This window comes from Rhinoraja longicauda, chromosome 5 (assembly GCF_053455715.1).
Source record: "Rhinoraja longicauda isolate Sanriku21f chromosome 5, sRhiLon1.1, whole genome shotgun sequence".
Classification (NCBI taxonomy): Eukaryota; Metazoa; Chordata; class Chondrichthyes; order Rajiformes; family Arhynchobatidae; genus Rhinoraja; species Rhinoraja longicauda.
In genome coordinates this window covers 19,638,461-19,650,650 of record NC_135957.1, presented here as the reverse complement: position 1 = coordinate 19,650,650, position 12,190 = coordinate 19,638,461, and the positions used below count along the sequence as shown (strand labels likewise).

The following is a 12,190-nucleotide window of genomic DNA, read 5'->3' as shown; positions in this document are numbered from 1 at the left end:
GAATTTCGATATAATTTTATCCAGTTTTTTTAGAAAAGCTCCCGAGATCATAATAGGCAACGATTGGAACAAAAACAACAGTCTTGGCAATATATTCATTCTGACTGTTTCTACTCTTCCCACCAGAGTCAACGGTAAAATCTCCCATCCAGCCAAATCATCCTTTATCTCAGATATCAGTTTCCCATAATTAGCTTCAAATAGCTGTGCTGTATTCGAAGTGATAATTATACCAAGGTATCTAAACCCTTTTTTGGTCCATTTAAAATGGACTTTTTCTTTAAGTTCCACTGGACAATCTCCTGAGAGCATCATTGCTATTGATTTGGCTTCATTTGTCAAATATCCTGATATTTCACCATATTCTTTTAGGTTATCTAGTAGAGCTGGTATAGACGTGGAGGGCTCCACTATGTATGTTAATAAATCGTCCGCAAATAATGACGTCTTGTGTTCTATGCCCCCTTCATCTTTTATTCCTTTAATGTTTTTATTTTGTCTTATTGACTCTGCTAACGGTTCAATACTTGCAGCAAACAGTAGCGGGCTCAGGCAATCTCCTTGCCTGACTCCTCTTTTGAGGTAGAAGAAGTCTGAGCAGCAGCCATTAATTCTGATCCGTGATTTGGGATTTTTATAAACAATTCTTACCCAGTCTATAAACGTTGAGTGAAACCCAAAAACCTTCAATGTTTGATATAAAAAGTTCCATTTCACACGGTCAAACGCTTTTTGTGCATCTAGGCTAAGCAGCATGGTAGGTCTGGGATTATTTTTAGCACATGATATAAGATTTAGTGTTCTCCTGATATTGTTAGCCCCCTGTCTCCCCGGGATAAACCCCGTTTGATCTGGCTTGATTAATTTAGTTATATGTTGTTGCATTCTCTTTGCTAGTATGCTTGTTAATATTTTTAAATCATTACAGAGCAAGCTGACCGGTCTATATCCCTCACATGAAGTCGGATCTTTGCCCTCCTTATGTAATACGGAAATTATGGCTTCTGACCAAGTATCTGGGCGGTTTCCTGTTGATAGCGCATAATTAAAAACTTTACATAATTCTGGTGTTATGTCTTCTGCAAAACATTTATAATACTCCCCTGAGAAGCCATCTGTACCTGGGGATTTGTTACTTTTAAGGGTTTTTATAGTATCGGCTATTCTTGTGACGAAATTGGTTTTATCATTTCAGATGCTTCTTCTACCTTTAATGCTGGTAAATGTAGTTTTTTGAAAAATTCTTGTGTTTTGGTCTCAGTGAGATTAGATTCTGAGTCACTGTATAAGTTTTCATAATATTCTGCAAAGGCCTTTGCTATCTCTTTTGGCTTAGCCATAATAAAATTGGAAGTGGGATGTCTTATTTTTGTAACTATTCTATTTGTTTGAGCTTTTCGCAGTTGGAATGCCAGTAACCGGCTTGCTCTGTTACCCATCTCATAATATCTTTGATTTATAAAACGAAGAGCTCCTTCTGCTTTATATGTTAAAAGTTCGTCTAACTCTTGTCTCATTTTTTTAAATTCGACGAGAATAGATTTGTTTCTTGTTCTTTTATGTTCTAACTCCAACTCTCTGATTTTACTTTCTAGCTTTCCTTGCCTTTCCATTCGGGTTTTTTTCAATCTGGAAGTTATCTCTATTATTTTCCCTCTCATGACTGCTTTTCCTCCCTCCCATAATGTCGATGGTGAGACCTCGCCATTGTCATTTATTTGAAAATATTCCTTTAAGTTTAGTTTTAGTTCTTTGACAACCTTTTCATCTGATAGGATTGACACATTAAGTCTCCAGTACTTAAAGAAGGATTCCCTGCCCAGCTCAATGGATAGTATGACAGGGGCGTGGTCACTTATAGTTATGGATTCTATACTGCAGTCCCTGACTGTATGTATCTGTTGTTTTGACACACAAAAAAAGTCTATTCTCGAATAACTCCCATGTGGGTTAGAATAAAAGGTAAAATCTCTTCCTTTAGGATTATTATGTCTCCATGGATCAACCAGACCTAATTCTTTTATAACATTATTTAGGACTCTAGATTTTTTTGTTTTTGGTCCCCTCTCAGATGGCAACCTGTCTAAGTTACCATTCTGTATGGTATTAAAATCCCCTCCCAAAATTATCATCCCTCGTCCGTTACTGGTAAGTATATTGGCTATGTTTTTAAAGAATGTTTCATTTTCTTCATTTGGGGCATAGATGTTTAATATTGAAATACTCATATCTCCTATTGTGCCAACCACCATGATATATCTTCCCATATCACCTTTAATCACTTTCTCTACAGAAAATGGTAGGGATTTATTAATTAGTATGGCCACCCCCCTTTTCTTACCATATGAAGCATGGAATACTTGGTTTACCCATTCCCTTTTCAGTTTTTTATGTTCATTTTCACTCAAGTGAGTTTCTTGGATTAGTGCAATGGCACATTGTAATTTCTTCAACTGACTCAATATTTTCTTTCTCTTAATAGGGTGATTTAGACCGTGCACATTATAAGAAACAAGGTTCAACTTATTCATGACATTTTAAGATGTAGGCCATAAACTCGGTTCCTCCTATAAATCAAAACAACTGTGCAAAACGATACACAGCGAAAAAACAAACAAACAATACACATCTCCCTCTGAACTACTATACAAAAATAACATGTGACTCCCAAAAGTCCCGTCATCAGAGAGTGTGGCAATCTCTCTGGGGAAATAGCACAATGTGCACCTGCAACTTCTCAGAATTAAGTTGCTCCTTGCTCAAATTGAGATCCAGCTTTGCTCCTTCAACCAATTTTGACATTATTCAGTATAAGTGTTACTTAAATCCCATAACTAGCTCCTTTTCAATTCTTTGAACATTAAACATAAATTCAGATTGTCCGCATTATATATACTTCAGGATTGTCATTATTTTTTTACCCTTAGTTCCAGGCTGTTTTTTTTTTTTAGTCCTTACCACTGTGAACCTCAGATTTCACAGACCGAGGGCTTGTATGTCCGCCTCTGTGATGGGTGGCTGTCTCCTCTTTCCCTTCTGTCCTGTCCCCGTAGTCCAGCTGCCCTCCATCCTCACTCTCTGTAGTTTCTCCCACTCGTCCTCCTCCACATGGATCCCCATGTCCTTCAGCATGGGGGCAGCCTCCATCAGTGTATTGAATGTCTTCGTCTCTGTTCCCAGAAACACCTTCAGTCTTGCAGGATATGGGGACTGTGCCTTTATGTTTTTCTCCTTCAACTTTTTTATTACATCCCGCACTTGTTTCCTCTTCTTCTGTATCTCGGTAGTGTAGTCATGGTTGAAGTAAATGGTCCGTTCCTCATATGTTATTTTTTGTTTCCATGCTTGTTGTATGATGCGGTCTTTCACCTGGTGGTCAATGAAGCGGGCGATGATGGCTCGCGGGGGAGCCGCACTCTCTTTCGGTTTGGTAGTCAGCGAGCGGTGCGCTCTTTCGATGCGGATATCGACAGCCGCCGAGATTTGTAATGTTGTTCGGATGAAATCAGTCACAAATCCTATGGTGTCGCCTTTCTCAGCGCCCTCCGGGATCCCATGTATCCGTATGTTATTACGTCTCGCTCTTGCTTCCAAGTCGTCACATTTTGCGGCTAACGCCGCCTCTCTTTGAAGAAGAAAGGCGACTGATCTTTCCAGCCGCGCTGCCCTGTCTTCCGTCTCCCCCAACCTTTCTTCTATGTTCACTGTTCGTCGCTCCAGTGAAGCGGTTCTCTCCAAAAGCTCCTTTAAATTAGTTTCTAGTCTCACCAGAGCTTTTTTGTTGTCATTTACCGCTTCTGTGTGCTCTTGTCTTAACTTGCGTAGCTCCGCCAATATTACGGAGTCTTGTTCCCCACAGCTGGTTCCCTTATCTGGCGTGGCTCTCTTTGCCAAGTCCGTAGCTTTAGTATCCGCATTATCCTTTTTGTTTAACCTTGTCTCCATATTTTTATTTATCGTTAACTTTCGTTGTCGATATAACTTGCGATTGGCCCGCTTCCTATTGTTACTAATGTTTAAAAGAGCTAGTTTTAATTGGTTTCTTTGAGAGCTAACTTTTTAGATTGTCTAGTCCAACATGGCGCCACCGGAAGTCGTCGTAAATATTTTAAAGCTGATTTTAATGACAGGACAATCAGTGGGCAAAGATTTATGATCACGGATGAATGAATCAGTGAGGAGAATGAAGAGGTATTTATTGGGAAATACTCCTGTGATGTTGACTGAGGTAAAATGGGCAGCAGAGAAGTGGTTACACAACTTGAAAAGTTAAAGAAAATTGCGAGGTTACTGGTAAAAGCCAGGAGAGTGGTGAACTCTTTCCATTTTGGCTGTTTGATTCCTTTGTAGTCCTGGATTGACGGTCTGAAGGCAGCATGAAGATAAATTTGGATATACCTTTAAGAAAATCTATTGGCACCTTTTTTTTCCCCACCATATGATTTTAAACCACTTACAGTCATTTTGATATCTGTAGAAATGAGGAAAACTCAAGATTAATGGGGCAGTACCAACAAAGGGAGGTGGGTAGGTTCAAATTGATGCAATGTTGGAAACAAAACCCTACTGATCAAAAAGCCACAAGAAGACGTAGGTACTAACTGAGGCACAGCCAGGGACTTTACAGTTTTCCTTGTTTTTTCAAGTCTAGGCTTAATGAATTAAGCTTAATAAATTGCTTATTTCCATCACTCAAATCTCTAACCATCCAATAGGAATGTTTGAAGATGGTGGACCTAATAAAATGTGGCTTTATGAATCACGAGTTGTGCCTCATTTAGAATACTGTGTTTCTTTCTTCAGGGAGATATTTAATTTTGGTGGAAAGAAGTGCAGGCATCACACAAACAATGTGAGGATCGACAGAAAGGGTTAAAATGAGGCAGGTCCAGATTGTAAATTTTAAAGGTCCACAATGCAAAGTACATCAAAGTGTGCAAAGTTAAAGAAAATTGCGAGGTTACAGGTAAAAGCCAGGAGAGTGGTGAACCCTTTCCATTTTGGCTGTTTGATTCCTTTGTAGTCCTGGATTGACGGTCTGAAGGCATCATGAAGATAAATTGATTATACCTTTAAGAAAATCTATTGGCACCTTGAATTGGCACATCGAATTTTCCAATTTCAGGTAAACACTGCCCCTCCACCCTCATCTACCTAGATTCCCCCCACAACCCCCACACGTACCTTTCTTTCCACTCCCTCTGCCCAATTCCTATCCCCTCCTCCATCCACTCATCTCACACCCCTCCCTACACCGAGTTTTCTATTTTCCTTTCCACCTATTATCTATCCTTCTGGCTCTACATTTTATCAACCATTTTCCTTCCTTATCAGAATTCACCCATCCACACTGTTTTGTTTCCAATTCACCTCCAGCCTTGGTGGCCACCTCCACTCCGTCCGCCCATCACTCCTCCTCACTTGAACCCACCTATCACTTGCCAGTCCCTCCCCGCACATCACCCTCACCTCTTTATCAGTTCCCTTTCCTCTACTCCATCAGTCTGAGGATGGATCCTGACCTGAAACATAGTCATTCCATTCCTTCCACAGATGCTCCCTAACCTGCTGAGTTTCTCCAGCACTTTGCTCTTTGAACAACTTAACTGTCTGCTGCAGGAAGGTTGGAGGTGCGGGAACGAGAAACTTAATGTGAAGGTAAACTGGTTGCTGAATGGTCTGTATACTTGATGTCTCTGTTGAGTGGCGGGAAAGGCGGGGTGGAGATTGGTGAAGGATAATGAACAAAGGTGCTGATGAAGCCTCAAGCAAATCATTCAAACAAAGTTGGCAACCCTAGCCTGACATCGCTGACAAATGTTTCAAAAATTTCCTATGTTTAGTATGTTCAACCTATCATCCATTAAGAAAACAACAACGGGATGGCCATAAATTTCCGAGCACCAATTATTATCCAGTGAATAAAATGATCTAGTGCTGGCAATGTTACTGAAGCGTGACTGCAACCTTGGACACTCTGAAGCTTGTAAAAGAGCATCTTTATTCCCTGAAAATTAATGCTCACGAGAGAGGTTTAGTAGAGGGGTCTGGTAATTTATATCGCCAGACTTCTGCTCACAGCAAGACCTATTTGGTCACAGTGCACAAGTTTCAGATCCATAATATTAAATGCTCCCTCCCCAATCCTAGTTTGCTTTTATCTTGTGCCTGAGAAGGGAGATATTAAATTATAGGAAGCAAACATAATCTGAGGCACATTACAAAGAACAGATCTATTGAAGTGCATCAAGTTCATTTGACTAAACTTTGGATAGGATACCTTAATGATAGAAAAAATAACACTGACCTGGCAATATGCACACAAATAGAAACACAATCTGTTAAAATCACATATCAGTTAAATACATATCTTACATTAAAAAGGAGACCATCCGCCTCATCAAGTCAGTATGTCGCTCACAGTGCCAGAGATCCAGGTTTGGGCCTGACCTCAGGCACTGTCAGTGTGGAGTTTGTACAATCTTCCTGTGACTGCATCGTTTTTTCTCCGGGTCCTCTGGTTTCCTCCCACATTCCAAAGATGTGCAGGTTTGTAGGTTAATTGGCCTCTGTAAATTGCCCCCAATGTGTAGTGGGATAATTAGTGTGAACGGGTAATCAATGGTGGGCAGAGGAGGCAATCAGCCGACTTCAGCTTGGCTCTCAGGTAAAGGTTATTTTTTAGGTTTAGTTTAGTTTAGTTTAGTTTAGAGATACAGTGGGAAACAGGCCCTTTGGCCCACCGTGTTCCTGCCGACCAGCAATCACCCATACACCAGTTCAATCCTAAACACTACAGACAATTCACAGAAACCAACCAACCTACAAGCCTGCACATCTTTAGAATGTGGGAGGAAACTGAAACACCTGGAGAAAACCCACGCGGTCACAGGGAGAACGTACGAACTCCGTTATGCCTTCTTGTTCTGGCCTCACCAACAAGAGGAACTGATTATCCACACAAACAATCCTCCCCGTCATTTTTAAAACCTCAATTAGTCACCACTCATTCTCCTAAATGTGCGATTAACTCTATTTGTCGGAGATGCTTAGTTTAATTTAGATTAGTTTAGAGATGCAGCATGGAAAGAGGTCCTTCATCCTACCGAGTCCACACCGGCCATTGATCACCCGTTCACATTAGATGTGCGTTATCCCACTTTCTTATCCACTCCCTACATACTGAGGACAATTTTACAGAGGCCTATTAACCCACAAATCTGCATGTCTTCTGGATGTGCAGGAAACCAGAGCACCTGGAGGAAACGCACACAGTCACCGAGAGAACATGCAAACTCCATGCAGATAGCATGCAAAGTCAGGACCAAAGCCAGGTCTGTGGTGCTATGAGGCAGCATCTCTTCCCAATTTCATCCTTAACAGTACTCATTCAGTGAGTTTAATGTCTACCATTCCATGGGCCAAATATCCTTCCTAGCCTGCAGCAGGCAGCAATGAACATGTCATTTCTTCCAACCAAATCCTTTACAATCCTACAAAATATCACCGCGAGCTCCTTGATTGAATGGAAATATCTCATTTGCCACAAGTCTCTGATTTGGAGCTTTCTATCACTGGATTCAGACTCCTGAATTTACAAATAATGCTCCTGATGGCTTTTGTGACCTTGCTGAAACATGCAAGGATGCTGGGCTACTCTGGCATTTCAACTGTGGTCTGCTTAGCTCTGTTAGAAATATATCACAGCTACTGTCAGCATGCCCTATTTCTTAACATACATCATACATATGGGTTTCCTTGAGAGCTTTATGTACTCGTGTTTTCAATAGATTATGCATTTAAAATGCTGGGTTTAGGCAGATAAATAGTGAAGGTCTATTTCCAGTGGAATCTGGGCCATTACCAAGGGACAGAGTTAAGAAAACTACCGAAATAACAAAATAACTATGAGCTTCATGCAAACAAGGAGTTTTATTGCACCCTGGTGTGTATGGCAATCAACAAATCGAAAACTGAATCTGAGGAGAAGGAACAATTTATTCTACACAGGAATATTTATAATCTGGAATGCACTGCCTGACAGCAAACACAATAGAAACCTTTAAAGTAGAACTAGACACATGTTTGGAAAAAAATGTTAACGAGGAAAGAAGCAACAAATGGGAGTACTTTGATAGCTCTTGGAAAGAGCAGGTAGAGGGACAAGTGTGGGGAGCACAAAGGTTGTATGGTACAGTGATGAATGGCGTCGTGATCACAGGGAAACATTTTGACTTGGGGAAATCTGTGTTAAATAGAGATCAGCCATTTCCCATTTTAATTTCCATGAAAGTAACAGAACTAATTTTAGTTTTATCTTTTTATTCACAGGACATGGAGGTGCTGGCAATGGTACGCTGGTGAGACAGATTCTGACTAGGAAAGGATGTCAGAGGCTTTAGTGAACCAAATGGGTTTTCACAATGTGTAGGAAGGAACTGCAGATGCTGGTTTAAACCGAAGATAGACACAAAATGCTGGAACAACTCAGCGGGACAGGCAGCAACTCTGGAGAAAAGGAATGGGTGATGTTTCGAGTCAAGACCTTTCATCAGACTGAAAAAACAGTCTCTGACGTCTGAAGAAGGGTCATGACCCAAAACATCACCCATTCCTTCTCTCCAGGGTTCTCACAATGGTTCATCTTCTCTTGTCATTGTTGATGAATGATTTTATTTAATTCCTTGCATTTATATTCCTCAGCTTCCCTGGTGGACTTTTAGCTCATATCTCTAGTTAATGGGCCAGAACTTCAGTTGTCATTGCAGTAACTTAGTCACAGTGCTGTTATGACCATGAGAGAGCTTGTGAGACATGTGCAATGGAAAGTGGTTTGACATTGCCCATTGTACACAAGAGCAATATTACTCACACATCTCCATATTCTTTCTCACCCTTCTACACGGACTGTACCCGAGTGTGGAATATATATTGTGCTCTGGTCCTTGTTCTGTGTGAGTTCCCTAGTATCAAATATATATGTATTTCTGTGTACCGTATAGGAATTTTAAAATTCACAGCTAACACAATTCACTATTTTATATATTGAATTACAGCTGAGTGTATTGTATTCTTGATAATATCTGAAGGCGACAAGGATTCATTTAATAGGAAAATAACTGCAGATGCCGGTACAAATCGAAAGTATCACAAAATGCTGGAGTAACTCAGCAGGTCAGGCAGCATCTAGAAGAGAGGGAATGGATGACATTTCGGGTCGAGACAATACTTCAGACTGAACTGAAGAAGTCTTGATCAGTCTGAAGAAGGATCTCGACCCGAAACGTCACCCATTCCCTCTCTTCTAGATGCTGCATGACCTGCTGTTACTCCAGCATTTTGTGATACCTGAGGCTTCATTTAATGTTCTGTAGATTGTCTTTCAGATAAACTAGTTCAATACCCTATTATATTCAATACCCTAAATCACTTCGCCTTTATTCGAATCAACCACCACCTTCCCACCCCTCCTTCCACCAACCCCTGCAACATGAGTTGAGTTTAGTTTGTGCCACTGTGCCACCGCTTATCAAGCAAAGCCATTCAGTATTCCCACTGGCAACCGCTCGGTCTGGAGGAGCCAGGTCAAGGTCAGGGTATTCACTGCAGAGATGCCAGTCCTGGGCAGCACAGATGCAGCGGTAGAGTTGCTGCCTTACAGCGTCAGGGACCGGGTTCGCTCCTGCCTATGGGTGCTGTCCGTACAGAGTTTGTACATTTTCCCAGTGATCGCATGGGTTTTCTACGAATGCTCCGGTTTATTCCCACACTCCCAAGACGTAACAGGTTTGTCGGTTAATTCGCTTCTGTAAAATTGCAAATTGTCCCGTGTGTAGGATAGTGCTGGTGTATGGGGTGATCACTGGATGGCGTGGGCTCGATGGTCCGAAGAGCCTGTTTCCATGCTGTATCTCTAAAGTAAAGATCTCAGGCTGCGGTGTACAAAATAGTCAGGAAGCAGGGTGCACTCAGCATATATCTGACAGCAGCAGCCTGGGAGGATCCTCCAAATTCTCGCACTCCACTGCTAAGCACAACTGACTGGTTTCATCTGTCATGGCATAGAACACACCTTCCATTATGCATTTTTTGAGGTGCCCAGGTCGTTTCTTTCGCTAAGCAAAGGATGGAGCAAGGAGGAGGATAAATCTCCCAAAGGCAACACCTCAACAGTGCTGCACTCCCTTGGCCTGAGACTGATGTACATTTCATTCTCAATCACCTGGATTCAAACTTTGCCATCTTACATAACTCTGACAAGAAAACTTTGGCCTATTTATAAACAAAACAAAAATGCTGGAATAATGCATTGGGTCAGGCAGCATCTGTGGAGGGCTTTTCAGGTCTGGACCCTTCTTCAGGCCTATTTACAAACTTGAGTTTATTTAAAACTTTACCACTTGACTTCCATCACACACAATACAATTCATCCATTTCCCCAGCCCTGGCTCTAGGAGAGCCCTACTCTCCCAAATGACCAATGCCTGGGATTTAAAATATCCATCCTTGAGTTCAAACCTGTGGACCTGCTCTCTTTACCTCCAGCACCGCTCCAATGCTGCCCCTCATATATTTGAGTCTTTTACCACATCATCAAAGACCATGTCTTCCTCTAAATGTCACAGCTCTCACCCTAACCTTTCCATCTCACTTTCCAACTTCAGAGTTCCTTAAAACCCATTCCTTTGCCTAAGCTTTAGGTCACCTGCACTAATAAATCCAGTATAGAAATAGAAAGGTCTTCCACGTCTGATGAAAGATCATTGCATTGAAATGGTGCCCAGTGTTCTCATTTTTAATACTGCCTATTCACAATATTTACAGTTTTAATTTCAGATTCATAGCAGTGATCCTGTCTAGTCTTCGAATGAAACCTGTCTGTTATTATCACACTGACATTACAGTGATGTTTGAGCAATCAATGAGGACAGTAAAGGAGTCTCAAGTGTATCAATCTGCTCCATGGAACAAATGTCCAGTGGGCTGGATAACATACATACCAGGTGGCAGGTTAGCATTGATCTCATTTGCTACTAATTTATATTCTTTGCGTTGCGATATTGAGGATGACAGTGAGATTGGAGAAATAATAGAATGGAAGCAAGTTCAATTAACAAAATCTACAAAAGGAAATGAAGCAGGAACCTACTACAATATCCAGCAAGATCATGTCACTAGATACAAGGAACTGCAAATGCTAGTTTACACAAAAGGACACAAAGTGCTAGAGTAACTTAGCGGATCAGGCAGCATCTCTAGATAGGTGATGTTTCGGGCCAGGACCCTTCTTCAGGCTCAGTCTGGAGAAAGATCCCAACCCGAAACGTCACCTGTCAAAGGCGGCACTGTGGCACAGTGGTAGAGGTGCTGCCTTACAGTGCTAGAGACCCGTGTTCGATCCTGATTATGCGTACTGCCTGTATGGAGTTTGTACATTCTCCCTGTGACCATGTGGGTTTTCTCTGGGTGCTTAGGTTTCCTCCCACACTCCAAAGATGTGCATGTTTGTAGGTTAATTGGGTTCTGTAAATTGTCCCTAGTGTGTAGGATAGAACTAATGTATGGCAATCTCTAGTCGGTGCGGACCTAGTGGACCAAAGGGCTTGTTTCCATGCTATATCTCTAGTCTAAACTAAACTCAATCTTGAACTTACTCAATGGCAAAGTACCCGCAGGTTACTTGCCTTACAATCATCTGTTTCAAGAATTTCTCCTCATCTCAGTTCGAAGTGGCTGACCTTAAATAATCCTTAAGTATCTGCTGTGAAATCTGAAATATTGTTGGTCATGAGATGAATTATAACATATAATTTGAAATGCAATCACTGTTGCAAAAGAGAGAAGCACAATTCTAATATAATAATGCAGTATTCTACAAACAACACGGTTACAAAACCTGTCACCATTTTCACATACCTTCAATGTCAGATGAATTACTCTCAGATTCTCTGTCATGCTGACTGCCGGTGTTGTCTGACATGAGAGGCATTGTTGAGATCAAGGTAGGAACGACATGTGGTGTTGCAATAGGCGTTGTTGTAACGGGGTTTGTAGTCTCAGTTGTAGTGAAAACCGGAATGCAGCTCACATTGTTCAGGCCGTCAACACATTTAAAACCCATGGGGCAAGAATAGATGAAGCAATCATTGTAATTTTGCTCACAATTTATTCCCTGAAACAAAAAGGAACA

General features: G+C 41.3%; 1 protein-coding gene across 1 annotated transcript in view; it reads right to left on the bottom strand.

Annotated features, from left to right (window-relative positions):
• The window catches only part of LOC144593848 (protein eyes shut homolog), a 348,998-nt gene that overhangs the window by 149,788 nt on the left and 187,020 nt on the right, over positions 1-12,190 (bottom strand). The window contains exon 11 of the mRNA XM_078399967.1: positions 11,917-12,172. Within this exon, the coding sequence (XP_078256093.1) occupies positions 11,917-12,172 (256 nt within the window). The remainder of the gene's footprint in view (positions 1-11,916; positions 12,173-12,190) is intronic.